At 43.0% G+C, this 20,835-nt stretch overlaps 1 protein-coding gene across 1 annotated transcript in view; it reads right to left on the minus strand.

The window, feature by feature from the left end:
* Positions 1 to 13,751: 13,751 nt before the first annotated feature.
* The window catches only part of piezo1 (piezo type mechanosensitive ion channel component 1 (Er blood group)), a 74,226-nt gene continuing 67,142 nt past the window's right edge, over positions 13,752 to 20,835 (minus strand). The window contains exons 47-54 of the mRNA XM_079758900.1: positions 18,514 to 18,702; positions 17,909 to 18,001; positions 17,574 to 17,746; positions 17,050 to 17,172; positions 16,374 to 16,453; positions 15,410 to 15,605; positions 15,143 to 15,284; positions 13,752 to 14,494 (exon numbers count right to left, since the gene is read on the minus strand). Of these exons, the coding sequence (XP_079615026.1) occupies positions 14,366 to 14,494; positions 15,143 to 15,284; positions 15,410 to 15,605; positions 16,374 to 16,453; positions 17,050 to 17,172; positions 17,574 to 17,746; positions 17,909 to 18,001; positions 18,514 to 18,702 (1,125 nt within the window). The 3' untranslated portion in view covers positions 13,752 to 14,365. The remainder of the gene's footprint in view (positions 14,495 to 15,142; positions 15,285 to 15,409; positions 15,606 to 16,373; positions 16,454 to 17,049; positions 17,173 to 17,573; positions 17,747 to 17,908; positions 18,002 to 18,513; positions 18,703 to 20,835) is intronic.

Raw genomic sequence — 20,835 nt, forward strand, 5'->3', positions numbered from 1 at the left:
ACATAAAGCACATTAATTTGAATGATAGCGTGTGTGTGATTTATCATGGGCACAGGCACACACAAGCTAAAATCATTCAAATTAATGTGCTTTATTTATTGGAGCAGGTATACTCTCTTGCCTCCAACTACATGATGATTAGTGATACACCTTTTCTGCTGTCGGCTTCCAGACCGAGGAGCACAGGGGAGACGTTCCCTCCGGGGCCGATGCTCTCTCGGGGGCAACACCCTTCACTTTGACCGGCAGTGGGTCTGCTTATAGGTCGGAATATGGTCGGAATGAAGCGGCCACCGATTCTTGACAGGCAGGGTACTCTATTCTTACACACAACCGGACACGTTCATTACTTCACTAAACTGACCCTCCTCGCTCGTCCACTCACTCGCTGACGTCTCCCCCTCCCCCTTTCTCATGCGCACCAGATACTTTCTCGTGCTCACGAGAAACGTTCAATTTTTTTGTTTTACCCCGTGTCCCTTTACGGGTTCCGAATGTTGTTCAACAGAGAAATAGTCCGCCAAAGACGTTGACGTCGCTTAGCAACCGAGGACGCTGGGGTTGATAAGTTACCGGACTTCTTGTGGAGTGATACGACAGAAAAAGAACTTGACAGCGGTCATTGCATGCTTAGCAACGGTGAATTATCAAAAAAGTATTCACCACCTGAAGTTGTGAAGGCCCATGCAAGTGAACGGAGCGTTCAACAGCATTGAGAAGAGCCGTGTAATAAATAACGATAGTTTAATTCATTATTCGATATTCCACATGACTCCGACTATTCGACGATCTTTGCCCATCCCTAACCACAACCTTATTATTTTCTCTAGAAAACTGTCAAAACATAGACATACTTGTCCATCCAGACAAAAACCTGAGAAACTGAGAATACCAAAGGGTGAGATTGAACATTTTAAATTTGCCCTAAACAACATCAACTGGGATACCCATCTTACAAATGAGGATGTCAATGAAAACTGCAAGGTACTTATGGATGTTATTCAAGAAACTATGGGACAGTTTATGAAGAAAATTTAAACTAAACCTAAGAAAAATAATCACTTACCCTGGTTCAATGACACCTATTGTCATTAATGAAACACCGAGATCATGCTCTCAAGACCTTATTAAAAAATAACACTGGGATAGACAGATAGATCTTTACCTCCTTGCGTAATAAGGTAATTAAAGCACTTAGGGATGCAAAAGCAAACTTGTTTATTAGTGTAATAAACAGTGCTAGAGGGAACGCAAAATAAATCTGGAAAAACATTAAAAAGCTGACATCAAATAGCACCATATGCAGGGAAATTAAAGAGTTGAAGCCGCCTGACAGGGAGAATGATTCTAGGGACATTGCAACAGTTCTTAATGTCTATTTTGTTGACTCTGAAAAGTATGAAGCAAAACTCAGGTCATGAAGTACACCAACTAACTCCAATGCCCCTTAACACTGAAGCCCCAATTTGTGATATCCATGCAGTATCTCAATCAAAAAGTTGATAAGGTAATCTGCGGTCTTAAAAGTACCAGAGCCGAAGATACCTTTTGACATGGATTCATTATTTCTTAAAACTCACAAACTGCCTTTAATTGCTCCGCTAACAAACATTATCAATTATTCCATAAACGTAGGTGTGTTTCCAGACTCCTGGAAATATTATATTATTACACCAATCCTTTAGTCTGGAAACCCTACACTGAATTGTAATTATAGACCGATCAGTATACTCCCCTCAATTTCAAAGATGGTGGAGAAACTGGTTGCAGAACAACTCATATACCATCTAAACACAAGTCCATTTAGGTTAAATGACCTCCAATTTGGCTTCAGAAAACACCACTCCACAGAGACAGCTATCTGCTACTTCTTGGAGACCGTAAAATCCAAGCTTGATACAGGTGGGGTTGTTGGAGCGGTGTTCCTTGACCTGAGTAAGGCGTTTGACACAGTCAACCACAAGTTATTAATAACCAAGTTGACTCATTTTAATTTCTCTGAGAAATCTTTCCTCCAGACTTCAATGTGTTAGAGTTCAAAACATAAAATCTATGCCTTGTGAGAATAACCTAGGAGTACCCCAAGGTTCAATTCTAGGACCTATATTATTTAGCTTATTCATAAATGACTTGGCAAGCTACTGTCCACCAACAGTGACCTGCCAACTGTATGCGGATGATGCTGTACTATATGTTCACACCAAAGACAAAGCGCAAGCTGCAAAATAACTTACAGCTGTAATGAGTAATGTGTGCAACTGGTTAGAGAGCTCTCACTTGCACTTAAATGTGTCGAAGACTGTTGCTATGTATTTCTCCAAAAGAGTAAATAAGTTTGACACAGACCCAAATATTTCTGCAGGAGAAAAAAAGCTTGAAAAAGTTCAAGAGTTTAAATACCTAGGTGTCATCTTGGACTCACAACTGAGTTTCAAACAGCACACAAAAAAAACTGTAAACAAAATGAAATTTATCTTGTCCAACTTTAGATATATAAGAAACAATCTTACTTTTGAAGCAGCTAGGCTATACTTTGATGCAATGATCATGTCTCACATGACCTATTGCATAACAAGTTGGGCTTCAGCTTGTAAGACGACTCTAAAGTCCCTAGAGTCAACATATAAACAAGCTATAAAAGTTTTAGATAGAAAACCTAAAATGTATCATCACTGTCAGATTTTAAAGAAACTTGAGTTGCTACATATGGAAAACACTGTGAAATACACTGACGCTATTTTAGTTTTTAAAATCATTCATGGTTTAGCTCCACCCCCTTAACAGAAATATATCAAAAGGAATACAAACAGCACAACCAGAACAGGATCCAGAGGCAATTGCACAGTTCCCTTTAGGAGAAGTGCCTTCGGCCAGGCAAGTTTTACCTATAGAGCAACGAATACCTGGAACTCAATACCAAGTGCAATACGCAAACTACCAACTCACACCTCATTTTCCAAACATAAAAAAAAATGGCTTCTGGAAAATCAAACATGTAGTCACTAGCTGGGATAATTTATAATTTGTCCACTGCCGCTGATCTGTTAACCCTGTCTATTATGTATATTATCTTCCAGTCACGCACTAAGGATGGAAATTAGCCTACGGCTATAATCCTGTATATTTACATTTTTATTTTTAAAAAAAATGTTCAATATATTTTGTCCCTTTGTAAAAATAAAACAAATATCAAATCTCAACGGACCAAACGTTGCACTGCCACCGGGCTCGGGCTGAATTTGAGCTGGACGGAAGTGAAGGACAAGTGGAGGTCGATTCGAGACCACTTCGTCCGAGCCCAAAACAAGACGCTCAGCAAGCGGAGTGGGGATGCCACTGACGCCCCCCGTCAGCGGCAGGATGAACTGCCAATTCTGCGGCGCTTGGCTCAAGGCCTATGTAAATCACCAATTAACTTTTGAATCTGAGCGACGCCCTCTACAGGATCTTTTGCTCAACGTCCATCCGACGTAAAGGACGCATGAAAGTATGAGGGCAGTGACGGTTAGAACGTTGATAACGTATGTCTCTATTTACACACAAAATGGGAGCATAACTGAGCCTTAATGCTGTTGTTTTATGGGCTACATTTGGTAGAAATAAACATCAATGATGTAGGATTAAACCACCTAATGGAGCATTCTCCGTCAGGAGGAGGAGGTAAAAACGATGATGTCTGCGCATTTTCCACATAGCCTGCATTAATGGAGTCATTTGGTAGCTTTTATAGCTTTTTATATCTGCTAGGCGCAAAGAGTTCAGCATTCAAAGCGGGATGTTTTTGGCAGGTGACGAGCCCACCGGCAGTCGCAATCGTAATTTCCATTAAGTGCACCACAGATTATTCGATCTGGAACAACACTGACGTCTGAAAATCTGCACATTTAGTGAGTGCGGATAGTGTACTACGTTTAAGTGTACTCATGGAGGTATGGGTATCGGAACACAGCACTGGTAGCCATAGGGGTGAAAAGCTATTTTATTTTGTCTGTTTTTTCCTGTTTTGGTGTAGGGATTTAGGTAAGACAATTTGTATTTTCTGGGATGGAAGTTAGTTTATTGTTGTAGAGATTTTGTTGATTATTTTGGCATTGCCCCCCCTGATGCAAAAGCTTTCACCACACAGCTCTTAACGAGTGCAACGGAACGGCCTCAGGGAAACGGGTGGCCGCGCACATTATGGTGAGCAAATATTGGAATCCGGACATGGATTTGGCAAGGGACCTACACAGTCGAATGTTGGAATGGTTCGCCAATTGCTGGGATTGGATGCAAGAGGGCCAGAGGAATAATGTGCTTTGGTTTTCCTGTCAACTGGCAGACATGACAGTATGTGTAGACGTCAGATTTTAATCCCGGTCGGAGGACCCAATTGTCTTTCGAACCCCTAAATGAGCCAACAAGTCATTGTCGTGGCCAAAACTCAACACTTGCGGGTGGACTCTTTTGGTACAACTACCTTCACGAACACATCACACGTTATACCAACTAAGGCACACGAAACACGCTCATTATAAAGTCCCCACACAAACAAATCAGGGCCCGGTTTTCCGATAACGTTGTCTCTTAGCGCAATAGGAAGACTCCTACGTTTAGACTTATCAAAGTTGTTTACCTCTATAGGCGTGGTTCCCGAACGGTCTCTTAGGAGTCTTCTTAAGGAACACTCCTCATGTCGTTCGTAAATGGCGCTGTCCAGAATGAATGTGCTGAAATCGATTGCTCAGAGATCGAGTTTCCATTTCATGCACAGGTGCATGACAGCATTCTAAAAAATATTGCAGTCTTTGCGAATAAAAAATTGCTCGAAATCCTTCCTTTAGGCGTAAACATTTATTTAACCATGGGCAAACATAGCATAGCCTACACTGATTAAAAAAGATATAGAAAATATAAAAAACAGCGGAGGAGATTGAGTCTGTTCAAATGAGGCTATTGATTTTCTGTTTACAAAGGTGTCTGACTTGTTGATTATTTAGGAAAATAGACATTTTGAAATGAAAGCTACATTTTTAAAAGTTTATTCAGCATATTATACAATACCGTTTATGCTGAGACTGCTTTGATTGTTGTTACCTGTAGGGGTCTGTGTGCGCACCACCCGGCCAGTGTGTGTTTGTCAGGTGAAAACTAAATGCGAAAAAGAAGGAAAGAGTGGTGGTTGAAAAAAGTCTTTCGACCACTTATTACGTTCACTCGTTTCTTGTAATGGTTTATTAATTTCCCAGTATCATTTCCTTAATTGAGAAGAAAGTTTTTTTCATTTTTGATTAGTATAATAAATAAAAAAAAAAATTGAATAGACCGGCTTCCAGAGTTAACACAGATGGAGGAAAGACACTCACGATTATAGGTGAGATCTCCTGTGATGGGATCTCGGGAGGCATTGACCTTAGAAGAGGTGATGCTGGACGCTCTCAGGCCAAGCGATCCCCATCCCCTGCCAGTACATCTCAGGCCAGGCGCTCTCCATCCTCATCTGCGAGGACATCCCCAGCTTTGAGGCCCTACCAGGACAGGCCGGGAGCTACTTCTGAGCCACTCAAAGCCTTATTGTTTGTCATTTGCAAATTTCACAAATTGCTTGCAGAATTGTGCATGCCTTGACACTAGCCGCGTTTACATGGATACTTCTGATCCGATTAGAAGTGGAAGAACAGCTCAATCAGAATAAATCATATATAGGCTACACCTCAATCGGAATACAAGTCTCTGATCGGAGTATAATTTCATGCGGAATAGAAGAGGTGGTGTAGTCCGCTCTAATCAACATCTAGGCCTATACACTTATTCTGCTTTTTAGCTTAGAGAGATGGCATCAGCAGTTGCAGTAGTTCGCAATTGGTTCGTTGGTACTTTTATGCACACCGAACTAGACCGCTGTCAAGGAAAGTGGATTTTTTGCCTGATTTACGTCTTTCTTATCACTCCGTAAGTAGTCCGGTAACTTACGATGTCATGCGCATGAAATGGGAACTCGAACTCTGAGCAATCGATTTCAGCACGTTCTTTCTGGAAAGCGCCATTTACGAATGACGTAAAGAGCGTTTCCTAAGAAGACTCCTAAGAGACCGTTCGGGAACCACGCCTATAGAGGTAAACAACTTTGATAAGTCTAAACTTAATGACACTGCTGATCCGTGTTAATGACGCTGCTGATCCGTGAATATTTATAAATATTTATTCATTTATTATATACGGAGACCACCAGACCTCCTCGAAGCAACGAAATATATATATATATATATATATATATATATATATATATGATCTGCTTCAAAACTAGGAGTATCCACAATACAAAGCATTGACCCTTTTTTGCATTTGTGGTTTTTGACATATACGTAAATAGGGTGCACTGTAGCCTACTATCTGCGCACACCCCCGCTGAAGCTCTCTCTCTCTCTCTCTCTCTCTCTCTCTCTCTCTCTCTCTCTCTCTCTCTCTCTCTCTCTTTCTCTCTCGTTTTGTTCTGTAGAGCAGGAAATAGTTTGAGAAACGCTCCCATTCCCATATTGTATATATATATATAATATTCACAGATTCCTTTGACCAGGTTGGACGTAATCGGGTAACCGGGTGGGTCTATCCTACTGTTACACCTTTCCTGCTGTCGGCTCCCAGACAGTAGTCGAGGAGCACAGGGCAGACGTTCCCTCCAGGGCCGATGTTTTCTCGGGGGTAACACCCTTCACTTTGACCGGCAGTGGCTCTGCTGGTTATAGGTTGGAATATGGTCGGAATAAAGCGGCCACCGATTCTTGACACTAGACTGACACACGCTAACGCTCGCTCTCCTCGCTCAAACACTCACTTGCTGACATCACTCACACACGCACTGCCATTCTCGCTCACACACATAGACCTACGCTACTCTCGTAACACTGCTATCCTGCATGTCCTTCTTTTGATTTTGTGCTTGTGTGTTCAGCAATTATTTTCTTCATGAATGACTTAAACCCATTGGTGAAACACAAAACTGCCAATGTGAGTTCCATGCGCAACGGGGATTTCTAAAGGTGACAGTGGCGACGACTAGCGTCAGAAGCTGAACCATCACTATGGTAGAGCTTAGAAGGTTCTACCAGTGCTTCAGACCAATCTTACCAACGGACGACGTACGTAAGAGTTTCGTAGCAAAGAACGTTTCGGGAACCACGCGAGATGTTAAAGTAGAACTTAAAGTAGAGGTTACGAATGACGTAGCGTTAAGAAGGTTTCAGGAAACCGGGCCCTGCCTGATAAGTTTCCAGTTTTTGAAACCTTTAGTAAAAGTAATCTCAGTGTGCCGTTCAGGAAAATGCCTACAAAAAATCTTGTCTATCAACTGAACCTTTCATACCACGTTGATATTTCCAATAAATTATGGTACTCGGGAATACTTGTAGATGAGGTTGAGAGGCAGGTTCCCCAAGAGCTGACAGATTCTGACAGAATTCAGATTTGACACTGCTAACAAACGTTACCATACGCCAGATTGCAATACTGCTACATTGATGTTGCATTGACCAATGAAAACACATTAACTTTTTTTCTTATAATTTTACTATTTTTAACATTTTATAGATAAAATACAACACATACGTAACAGTACTAATATCCATGTTTAACTATACAGAGTAGTATATATTTTTTGTGTGTGAATCTCTTATTGGGCAGTCCAGCTGTCTGTGGTGGGCCCAGGCCGGCCCACAGCTCTGCACCTTGGTCCAACACAGTTCAGAGACATTTTCACTGCGTCACCCGTGGATCTGTTGGCTCTGTATGCGAACTGCAGGGGGTCCAGTACAGGATCTGTAATGGACTTCAGGGGGGCCAGGATAAGGTGTTCCAGCACCTTCATGAAAACAGAGGTCAGGGCGACGGGTCTGTAGTAACATCATATAGCAAACAATAAAGAATGGCGCTGCTCTGCTGGCGACACGCATACCTGCTCTGACAACCCTACGTGTTTTGTTTATTTGTTTGTCACTCGGAACTGTTATGTGGGTGGAAGAGACTGAACCGAAAGCAGCAGTTGTGGCTGAAAGGGGCTCGCAGTGGATTTACTCACTTGGCAAAGTTTATGATTTTTATTGGACTGTGTTTGTTTATGTGAACGGTGGTAATGAGTGCTGTGAACATGGGACCAGCGCTACGTTACAACACAAGCCAACCTGTCGTTTAGGGTCGCAACATACTTCTAGCCCTCCGGATTACGTCAAGAAGTTCAGATCAAATACCCCCGCTTTGCTGGATAATGTGCCAAAAGAACTGGAAAGAAAGATAAACCGTCCATGGGAAAACAGGCCGGACTGCTCCCTTCGATCCCCGGTGGAGGTCAGTCAACCCAGAGGAGGAAGCGAGGGAGGCGAGGCGGCATCAGGAGGAGACTACAGCAGAGGAAATTCAGACCAGCCCTACCTTCCATGATCTTAGCAAACATACGCTCCATCCAAAATAAAATTCAGGAAATAAGAACATATGCCAGGTAGTCTTTTGAATTCCGCAAAGCGGCCCTGCTATGTTTCACTGAAACCTGGTTGCACGCTGCTGTATCGGATTCCCTTTAAAATATTGAAGATTTCTCACTTATTCGTGCAGACAGAAATGAAAACTCAGGGAAAACCTGAGGGGGTGGGGTCTGCGCATACATTAATGAGTGGTGGTGCCATCAATACTCAATCAAACAGGCAACTTGTAACAGTGACTTTGAACTTTTAGCCATTGGGTTGAGACCATTTTATCTCCCACGGGAATTTGGCTGCATCCTGCTATTCGTTGTTTATGTCCCACACAGCAGCAAAATACACCGTGCCACAGCTGCAATAGCAGATTATGTGTGCAATCTACAGCAACAATTCCCCGAAGCCCCTGCCATAATTTTAGGTGATTTGAACACCTGTACCCTGGCGAAAGCTTTGTCGGGGTTTCATCAGGTTATTAAGTGCAAAACAAGGAAGGAGAATGTACTGGATAAATGTTACACAAACATAAGTGATGCATACACATCCAGAAGCAAACCACCAGTAGCAAATTCTGATCACAATGTGATCCATCTCATACCAACCTATCGGACTAAATTAAAAAGCCGTAAGCCTCAGAATAAATCAATATGAGTATGGACTCAAGATAGTCAAGATGCGCTGGGTGCCTGTTTTGACTGTAATAATTGGGGGTACTAAGGGAAAGCACTCTGGATTCAGCATGCACTGTTACAACAGACTATTTCAACTTCTGTGTGGAATCCATAATCCCAACGAAAACTGCAAAGTGTACCCTTACAATAAACATATATAACTAAGGACATTAAACAAATGAATGAAAGAAAATTGGCTTTCAAACAAAAGGATACTCAGGAACTGAGGAGGAAAGATAAGGAACTCAGAGGGAAGATAAGGAAGGCAAAGGACACACATAAAAAACATCTGGAGGAACTATTCAAGGCTAATGACTCTAGGAAAATGTGGAGTGCCATGAAAAGCATGGCAGAGATGCCAAGTAAACAACACAAGCCCTTCATAACAACTGATGAGCTGGCATCCGCTGTGGAGTTGAACTCTTTCTTCACCTGGTTCGAAGTCTCTGGGACTGAAGGAAGATGTACAGACATCCTCAAGTCAGTCATTGTACACCCTGATGACAGAGTACAAATATCAGTAGTGCAGGTGGCCCAGGCGTTTCAACACCTCAACGCACGGAAGTCTACGGGTCCTGATAACATCACAGCCTCTGTCCTGAAGACGTACAGTGAAGAGCTTGCCCATGTGTGGCAGCCCATATTCCAACAGTCATTGGACACCAACCCTGTCCCCACTGCCTAGAAAACCTCACATGTGATCCAGGCAGTGATCCAAAAAAAACATGCCCAAAGGAGTGCAATGATTTCCAACCTGTGGCTCTGTCCTCTATATTGATGAAGTCACTGGAAAGAATCATCTGCCCCTCGCTCTCCAGGTCAGTGCAGAGTAAACTGGATCAATATCAATTTGTCTATAAGTGCGGCCACAACACCGAAGATGCTGTCGCTACCCTTACACACCTTGTCCTTAAATACCTGGACTTACCAAAACACAAACCATATGCTAGAGCATTATTTATTGACTACTCCTCTGCTTTCAATGCCATCAAACTGGATTTACTTCTCTCCTAAATGCAACAGTTAGACATTAATCCATACCTTATTCATTGGTACCACTCTTTCCTCATCCGTAGGCAACAGCTGGTCAGAGTTAACAAGACGCTCTCCCCCCTCGTCACAACGAGCAGTGGAGCACCACAAGGATGTGTGAGCTCACCAGTGCTTTTCACAATCTATACCAACGATTGCACCATCAGTACCCCTGACCAATACCTCATCAAATTTTCAGATGATACGGCACTGATGACAGAGGGGATGCAGCCTGATCTCTACTATGAGAGTGTGAAGAGATTGGTCCAATGGCAAGAGCAAAATGTCCTCACAATGAATCCCATCAAAACAGAGGAGGTAATTTTTGGCACAGTTCAACACACATCTGCTCCAGTCAGTTTGGTTCTGTGGCCTCTCACGTCTTAAATAAAGAGTATCAGCTCCTGCCGTCCGGAAGATGCTTTAGAATGCCTAGCTGCAGGAGAAACAAATATAAACACTCTTTTCTCCTTCATTCCGTATCATTGCTCAACCAACAGAGAAGAGTAATGTAGGCTCCACATACATCTCACATGCAAACACGCTACACACTCCCAATATCACTATACACACCCCAGAGACATCTATGGCCTTTAATTTATTGGACTGTGAAACCCCTGACTCTTATGGACTTATCTGTGTGTATGGACTCTTGGGCTCTTAAATGTTGTGTAAATGTTTTTATGTGCTGTTTTTATGTCTTGCTATGAGGATTGAAGAGATGTGTAATGCAAGACAAATTTCTGCGTAAACAGACATTAAAGTTTATCTAATCTAATCTAATCTAGTCATTCAGGCCTGTGACCTTGGCCTTCTTGGGGATGGGGTTGATGATTAAAGCCTTAAAGCATGCCGGGACGCGACACAGCTTCAGTGAGGCGTTAAAGATGTAGGTAAATACCGGGGCCAACTGGTTGGCACAGTGCTTCAGGGCGGAGGAAGAGACAGAATCCAGGCCGGCCGCATTCCGGCGATTCTGACTCTCACCTGCCACCTCACCTACTCTCAGAGAGGCACAGAGAGGGGAAAAAGGGGAGGGGAAGGAGAGGCGAGGGAGGTAGAGGGAGGGGGTAGGGGAGGAGTAGCAGGGGGCAGCAAGGGTGGTTGTGACCTGGGGGGGTGGAGGGAAGGGGCGAGGGGGAGGCTGTCAATGGGGACTTAGTTCTGTAATTGGTGATCTTCTTGAGGCCTTTCCAGACGGAGGAGGGATTCCCCCTCCGACAGCTGCTGCTGCTGCAGTCTCTCGGCATAGCGACGCTTTGCCTCCTTCGCCGCTTTGCCGAACCTGTACTTGGCCTGCCTGAACAGGTCACTGTACCCGCCACGCCTGGCTGCCTCCTTCGCCCACCTCAGCCGCTTGAGTTGGGGTGAGAACCAGGGCTTGTTGTTGTTGTAAGAATTCCAGGAGCGGAAGAGGACACACACCTCCTCGTAGAAGCCAATGAACGATGACACAGTATCTGTGTCATCACCCACCCACTCGAAGTCCTGGTCACAGCCTGCCCTATCCAACCAGGCGCAAAGTCGCTCACATGCTTTGCTGGACCACACTCTGAACCGACTCAATACAGGTTTAGAGAGTTTCAGTCTTCTAAAGTATTTTTTGTATATGACAGCAAGGAGAAGGAGCTGTTCTAGGAATGGTAAGCTGGGAGCTGTGAAAAGAATGAAGTCTCAGAATCCCAGAGTTGGGCCACAGGGTGAGAGGTCATGAGATACAGCATTATCTGAGGCTTTTTACTACCTACTAGGATACAGCCCCCACATTTATAAACATACTTGTCCTTGAGACCCTCTTTCATATAAAACTGACCCCAAGTTTCTAGCACACTCCCAAGTGTCTTTGACGCCTAGGTCACCTATTAATTACATAAACCGGTGGGGCTGGATGTATATCTCTAGTATTCTAGTAAGCCTTAATGGCCTGATTCATAAACAAGAGATCAGATGTCTTTATCTCACTCCTAAGTAATTCTGTGTCCCTTCCCATTCTGTGTTTGCATCACTTCCTGTAGGTCTACGACCCGTTGTTGGTCATTTAAGTAGTCTTTTGAAAATCGTTTCCGTCTTCCTTTTACTTTATTGATGCATCAGCACTTCAAAAGAAAGTTAAAGTGTGCCTTTGGTTTGTCATCATTATCATGTACAACAAAATGTTCTGTTCATTTAATTTCATTAAAGGTGATAATATACCTCATCTAGGTGGACACGCCCACTTCTGATGTAAGAAGAGGTTTGAAAATCGTCCGAGTTGTTTTTTCGAGTTGACACATCTAGGCGTGTCCACCTAGATATGTGCTGGATGGATCAGTCTACCAGCCTACCCAGTGGACTGTAGCAAATGTTGCTCATCTATCCGTCGTACATCTAGTTGGACACGCCCACTTGTGATGTCAGAAGAGGCTGATTTTCAAAAACGGCTTGTTACGGCTAATCACACTCAAACCTGGTGGTATAATATGTTACTTTAAATTTCTCATTACTGTCTGAAGACCTGGTCAGACCAGATCCCGGGTGGATAACCTGTACCTTTGTTTCCTTCCACCGGGCGTTATAAACTGGAAGACACAAACAGCCGTGGCTTCTAAGCCGCATAACAATATTCTATCAGATTAGGTTAGGACTATGCTTTACCCAATCTACCAACGTTTGAGGAGATTCTGTCCAATCACATGGCTGAATGCGCGCTGCAGGACTTCCTGATTTCATAGTCAACTGTCCAGCCCCTTCCACGGCTGGTGGTTATGTTCATTTAATTTTAAAGCAAAGTATTTATTTGGTCCATAAAAAAACTAAAGCCATACAAATTGGCACCCCTCATCAGGTCCAGTCATCACCCATAACCACAAACTCCTTCTCCGGTCAAGACATCCCCCTCTTAACCACAGTTACCAACCTCGGTGTGAAGCTGGACCCACAACTGACCTTTGCAAACCACATCAAACATCTGCACAAAACCTGCTTTTTCCATATCAAGAACATTTCTAAACTCCGCCCCTTCCTCACTTTCTCTGACGCAAAGAAACTCGTCCACGCCTTAATCTCCTCCAGGCTTGATTGCTGTAACAGCCTGCTCATCGGTATACCCAATAAACACCTTCAGAAACTTCAATTCATTCAGAACTGCGCTGCCTGAACTCTGATGATAATCTGCAAATAAGAGCACATCACCCCCGTTCTTCAGAACCTCCACTGGCTCCCCATAACCTCAAGAATTCAATACAAGATCACCCTCATCACCCACCTTTGCATCTACAGCAACGCCCCGCAATACCTCGAAGACCTCCTTACACCTCACTCATCCACCCATAACCTCCGGTCCCGGAGCACAAACCTCCATCAGCCCTGCACAAGACTTCGCACCATGGGAGACCTTCTGCTCCGCTGACCCTCACATCTGGAACTCCCTCCCTGAACATCTGCGAAAACCCCAGTCTGTGGACACTTTTGAAAAAGGGCTAAAAACCTTTTAGTTCAAGCAGGCGTTCTTACGTTGTCCTTCGATTTTTCAAAATTCAATCTGCACTTCAACTCCTCTTTTAGCTGTTTTTTATTAATGTATTTTATCACTGGATTTGAATGTGTTATTGCCCTTAGTGTTTTGTTATTTTGCTTTCGGTTTCTGTAGCACTATGAGATTATTTTATGAACAGTGCTTTACAAATAAAATGTATTATTATTATTATTAGTGGGCTTTGCACTGAAAAATATTAAATTATCCGAATCGTTTGGTATCCATATCTATACAAGATGTCTACATCTGCAATACATTTATTCCCTTTGTTAATAGTTATTCTAACCAGAACAATCTTCTTCATATCTTTCTTAAACATAACCAACCTGACAAATGTTGCATTTCATTTATTTGCATTGTTTTCACTTCATAAAGTCCTCCTTTCAGGAGGAATTTATCAACCATAAAAATATTAACTTTATTATTTTATCGATAAAATCGCCATTCTCATTTTGAAATGTTCACAGCTAGTCTATTATGCATTTATTTTTTGTCCCCTTATTCATTTGAGTCTGAATACAAAAAATAGAAAATGAATAAAAAAACACCATGAATCCACAAGAATCCAAATGATGGTTGCAAGAGGGCATCTAGGAAATAATTCATACGTCCTTTCATGTCTGCTTACATTCTGTTGTAAATGCACTGCATTTTTTGTTATTCATTGTACTGTTTCATAAATACTTCTTTAAATTAAAGGGTCAGTTTCTTCTTCGACCCCTGACTTGCATGTCTCTGGTCCATTTGATCATGGTCTCCGGGGAGCGGTACAGGAAGATGAGTTTTGAGTAGAGCTCCTCCTCCAGCTCCAGTTCTCCTGTCTCACGGACCTGGACATAAATACAACCAACCATTAAAGGGGTGATATCATGCTTTTTTGACTTTTCCCTTTGCTTTAGACTTTAGACTGTTATATGACGCATGTATACATGTTTTACGTCTGCTAAGCTAGAAAGATCTAAGCCGGAGCCAGGGGGAGTATTCGCGCCCACCGAGAACGCCCCTTAATAAGTGCAGTGGGCGGTGCTTAAGAGTAGAAGTCCCGCCTCCCGGCCACCCGCAATGTTTAAAACTTCTCAGGGTATTGAATTTGCTGACACACGTTCAAAGCATTCGACCAATCGCAACAGAGTGGGCGTGCTGAACAATCACAGCAGACTGGACTACGCGGGAGGGGGGGCCTTAAAGCGGCATGATACAAAACAGAAAGTTTTTGAAAGATGATGAAATTATTTTTTATTTGAATACAGTGTGAGAATAAAACAGGATATTTCTAACATACAGGCATGTAACCCTATTGTAGTAGTACCCCCAAATGCAATTATTGCAAGAAGCATGATATGGGATCTTTAACATACGATCTAGGGTTGGGTCTCAATTGGATGGGGGTTTCAGGTTATCTCAGTATTTAGCAGTTCAATGCACTGCAGTTTGTTTTAGTGCGCGTCTTGTATGGTTTTATGTGCGCATACACTCACCAGGAATATGTCAGTGCACAACTTTAGGATGCGATCCACACAGGGAAGTTCCTCAAACATGATGGAGTGGGAGATCTCACTGAAGAACCCGCGGACAAACTTTCCAATCACCAGGACCACCGACACATACAGACCCATGATTCTGCAAGGAATGGAGTGGTTTGAACAGAGGAGCATAGACATAATGTACTGTTCCTCAATACATGGCACAGCCCCTTTTGTGGTGAAGTATGTCTGTTGTGTGACCTGTATACATTTGATCTTTACCCGTATCCAGCAAGGAAACCCAAGCTCGGCGGACTGACTTTGTCATTAAATATGATCATGGGCAACACGCGACAGCTGCCTGTGGAAGGTTTACAGTCATCGATGGCAATGTCCCACCACTCCTGGGTCCCACTGCGGTTTAAGGACCTGTCGCTCATGAGGGACAGAGTCACATTCTGGTACCCATCCTCATCCCCTGAAAAGAAAATCAATAATATGTTTATGAAAAACACTGCAGCAGATGAACGATCATTCATGATCCAAAGTCAATGTGTTGCACATACTTATTAACGGATATAAACAATGAATGTTCAAGTTTAATAATTCCCATATTGAATGTAAAGAGAACATCTTATTTTATCTGAATAGTAGACCAATAAAGCGTGTTATCGTGTGTGTACGTGTGTAGGTATGTCCTCATCTGTAGATCTGTTTGTCTGATCTACTGCCCATTTGGCATGTTTACTGTTGGGGTAATGTTGACTTATTTGGAGATGTTGTTCGATATGAATAAATATGAACAAACAAAACCAACAGCCAGCTGCACAGCACTAGGCTTCATGGCTCTGGACAGATGACACTAAATATGCCCACACACTCCCCGGCTCACAGTCTGAACCACAGTATGGGACTCTACTTCTGGATACAGTACTCTAATATTACTCTTACTATAATGAGCGTAGTTTCTGTTTGTTTGCAAATCCTTCAGTTAACTAAACAAGAGTTAATTCGATGGAATCCAAGGGGTCGAGTGTAGATGTTTGACTGAGCGCCTCTCCAGAAAGCTGCCAGCAGCGATACGGGAGGCCAGGCAACCGGCCCATTCCCAACAGGCACTGCACTAGTACATTCAAAGCGGCTTACAAGTTGAGACTAACTTGGGGTAAAAATTGGATTTATTATTTTGCTGCACATTGCTCCTGTGATGTAAATAGGAACATGTGATATTAAGGATGACTCTGACCTTCATAGAGCTGGGTCACCGGCTTGGCCTCAGCGCCATTCGGGGCCCGGATGTAATTGGGGAACATATGAGAAATACGCCTGGAAAGATTTAAATTGAAAGGTCATCAGACACAGAATTCAGAAATAAAATGCAACCCTGAAATATGAAGCCTGGAAACCAGACAAATCTCACAATGTATAATTAGCTGTGCAGATAGGCTCTGGCTCCCCTCCCATACAAAAAGAGTTCTCCCCGGTACGAGATGGACCGACTATAGATCCACCTTTATCCATCGTTAGGCGGGATTAATACAATGAAGGGATAAATATGACTGTACATAAATAAAAATAAAAAATCTTCTCTCAGCGCTGCGTCCCCTGTTTAGTTGATCTGAAATACCGCCCAGAGGCCTTTTGGTCTAACCTGTTAACCACGTCCAGGGAAATCAAAAAAATGATCGAGAGGTTCTGGAATAATTGCAGTGTGCAATTCATCTGCCAATGCCAGGCTATAAAATATATGCCCAATAAATCTTCCTAATTATGGATTCTCAGAAGAGGAAGATTCAAACAAAGATGTCAAGTTAACTGTGTAAGCTAAGAAATGTGTTCAACCTGCTGTTTTTGCTTTCTAAGCATGTTATACTAACATGTTTGCATGCACATACATACACATTTCTGCCAACATGACCTACACAGGCTCAGTGCGGTTGCCAACCAGTAGTGAAGCCAGGTCCGCTCTGACTGGGTTTCCTGGCTCCAGGTTTATGGAGTGTTTGTCAAACGAGTGTTCAACAGTCCCACCTTTACCCAAGTCTCTGTAGGAGGCAGATACACAGAGATGAGGAGTTGACTGTGGGGTTGAAGTGACTTCCAATTTGGAAAAATCAATAATAATGTTAAAAATATATGTTTTTATACGTTTCAATTTTAATTTATTACTTCTCACACCACATAACTTAACCCTAGGTTTGGTCACAATGTACAATACCTACATTTACATTTAGGGCATTTAGCACAACAATATATATCTGTCGGTACAGTAAGGATGTTCATAGAACCAAGTGACAAGCACTAACAATCAATTGGTTAACCCATTCCCTGTATACAACAAAGATATTTGGGATAAGATGCTACACAACTTAGTACTATAACTAAGTATGACATTCAATAGCTGCTGCTATTGCTGCTCTACTCATTGATCTGATGTGTTGTTTACCTCTGAAAGTTCCATGCAAGCCGCAGCGTTAGATCACCAGGACTCCCCATCAGCTCCTTTACTACCTCCTGTCGGCTGGGGGGGCTGATCCTCCACACCGACCCCGAGCTCCCCTCGATCCGGGCTGTCACGATGTCCTCAGAACTGTAGAACGTTATGAACTGCATGGCGACCTACAAAACCACACAACATTCAAACGTAGATTGGAGATTGGTCGATTTCAGTGACTATATATAAGTTAAATCGAATTGCCAGAAGAAAAATAACCTCACAAAGGACACTATCATGCATCGTGAGATGGATAGCAGAAAGCAATCTAAAGCATGGATACTTACAGCGTTGTCTCCAAAAAGTGTTGTAAGTCTGTCATAGTCTGCCTCAGAGAAGGGCTGGATGGACTGCTGCTGAGCACTCATAGTGAACAGGGGCTGGAACACACAAGTTCCACCCTCAGAAAGATATAGGTATGTAGCTACAAGATGATGGACAAAGGGTTGTTATCGGGGAGGGGAGACCTTCACTCACATCAAACACTTACCTGCCAGGAAATCCCATGGACCAAACATTGTCTTCAGTCATGTATGCGTGCATCAAACATATTAAGCTCTGGGATTTCATGGTCATATCTATTTGATTTTACTTTACAGATCTCAAACACTCTAATTAAGAATGTTGAAAGTTATTTGAAGCTGTGGTCGTTATGTAAGGTGTATGGAAGAAGACACTGTATGTGGCTACTTAAACTATGTCCATTGGTATTGTATTAGTGTCAATTATATTACTGTTGTCTGGTTTGTTGCACAAAGTTAACACCGCTTCAGATGTGTGTCATGTTTAGCCACAAAAAATCATTCAGCCGTTGGCCGAATGATATCAACACGGTCTAGATTCATTATAGATATGGGGTTAACAAAAGAACCATCATATATTTAATCATTACCTCATAACCTCCGAGCTTCACTGTCACAGTCACATCGATGGGATGGTTGACCACACCCACCACAGATCTGACCAATGAGATGAAGAGAAGTGGGAACCAAATAATGCATATCAGGAAGAAAATGATCAGTCCGCCCATTCCGTATTTCACTATCTTCTTCTTCTTCTGCCCTTTAGGCTGGGGGTATTTCTGACAAAAAAAGAAAAAACATGTTCATCAAACAACAAACAAACACAAACAAAAACAAACATTCCCGTCCTCGAGATTGGAGGGATATATAGTGGATGTAGTGCACATTTACCTTCCATATATGCTACTATATTTGTTGCTTTGGTGTGTTTTCTGTATGCCTGCGCCTGGTGCAGACCTCATTAATGTACGTTCTCACATTCACTCATGTGGCTGTGTTATGGTGTGTGTAAGGTATTTTCTCTAGGGTCTAGTTAAAGGAAAACCTCTGGATATTTAAACTGGACCCTGTTTTCCGATCATATCGGCTCCAAGGGACTAATGCTGACAACAATTCTTGACATGTATCCAGTATTGTGCAGAAAACTGCGGTCATAATACGCAAAAGAAACTGGGGGAATTGCGCCATTAGACCCAAAGTTATCGAATTATTAAAAAAGGGTCCAGTTGGAAAAACTGCTCTGAAAATTTCCTTCAAACAATCCAATTACCCATTTGTGTTTATTGACATTATATATTGTTAGTACTTAAAAACCTTTAAAATGTTGGTTGTTGCATTTGGATAATAACTACTTGAATGCAGCCCTTCAGTTCCTTGTCATTGTTTCCTTCATCTCTTGGAAATGCCTTTATCCAGGGTAACAATACGGGGGAACCAGGGAGCCAATGAGACTTGAGCTCCCCTGAAAATATTCATTTGGAAAGTTTGAGGGGGTCCTTTAAATATTATTTAAAATATATTTATTGACACATTTATATTCAGTATCAAACTATTCCGCATCAAACTATCCCCCCCCGTATCACGCTGCTCCATCTTAACCTCCACGCTAACCCCCACAGCCTATCATCACTGCTCCACCTTAACCCCCACAGCCTATCATCACTGCTCCACCTTAACCTCCAGCCTATCACCACTGCTCCACTTCTCCGGCCAGTGAGCCAACACCCAGCCATCATGCATCGGCAGGTCTTCTATCAACCAAGTGTCTGGCCAGCCACATTAACTACACACACACCTACTGTGCTCCTAAAGACAGTGTTTCCGCCTTCCGCTGGCATCGCAGCGCAGTCAGCGTATCAGCAGTCATCTTATCAATGCCTCAGCAGCTGAGTACACAATCACCTCACCAAGTACATCCTGCTCCACAGGCTCCCCCAGCCTACCAGCTGTATACACTCGGCCGAGCCCCTTATCAGCCTGTGCCAGCCCAGCCTGACACAGCCTGCCATCAGTCATTGTATCCTGTGTTGCAGAAGACTCTCCATAAACTCTCTAGCCACCATTGCTGAGCTAGTTTCAATACCTGAACTAACTAACATGCCCAAAGATAGACAGAGGGAGTTGAAAATGGCACTGGATCACCAACTAATTTGCCATACTGAACCTTATAGTGTACTCATGCAGCGCTACGTTCTAGAGGAAGCCCATTTACAAGCCTTGTAGGCATTATTTGCAGCCCTTCACTGCTGCCATGAAGGGGATAGAGTGGCGATAGGCACAGCCCCATCAACTCGCACAGAGCAAGATTGCCGCAAGAGCTTGACCCTTTGCAACATTGCTGGAAGGGCTCAAAGAGATGGAAATTATGAAATGATGTGGATTGGCTCTTGGGTAAGCTTTGTGGAGCATCTTCATGTTCTAGGTCACCTCAACAACAACAGCCTGAACCCTTACAACCGGTGGACCTTGGCTACTGGCTCGAGGTAAACGCTGACAGAGGGGAGCTCTGCTCGGGGGCCCCAGGACAGAGGGGGAGGGACTGGAGACGTTCTGGTCGGAGGCCAAGCAGCAGGAGATCAGGAGATTGTGTCTTTTCTGTGGGAATGCCGAGCCCTACGTATGGCAGTGTCCAGACAGTCCAGGGGCTCATTCAGAGAGATCGAGAACTGGATAACCGACTATCAAACTTGCCTCAAAAAGCAAGTGAAACCACTGTTTCACATGGAATTTGGACACTATGTGATTAAAAAGAAGAATGAAAAGAATGCCACCTGTTTTTAACGTTCACGTAGTGTTTGGGGAGAATGGCCAAAATAAGGATTTTACCCCTTCTTCCTCTAAATTGGGGACTTCTTTCAGTAACAGTGATGAAAAGGCATAGATTACTATGTTGACGATTATATAAGACAAAT

This window comes from Pollachius pollachius (genome assembly GCF_949987615.1).
Source record: "Pollachius pollachius genome assembly, chromosome: 2".
In the NCBI taxonomy this organism is placed as follows: Eukaryota; Metazoa; Chordata; class Actinopteri; order Gadiformes; family Gadidae; genus Pollachius; species Pollachius pollachius.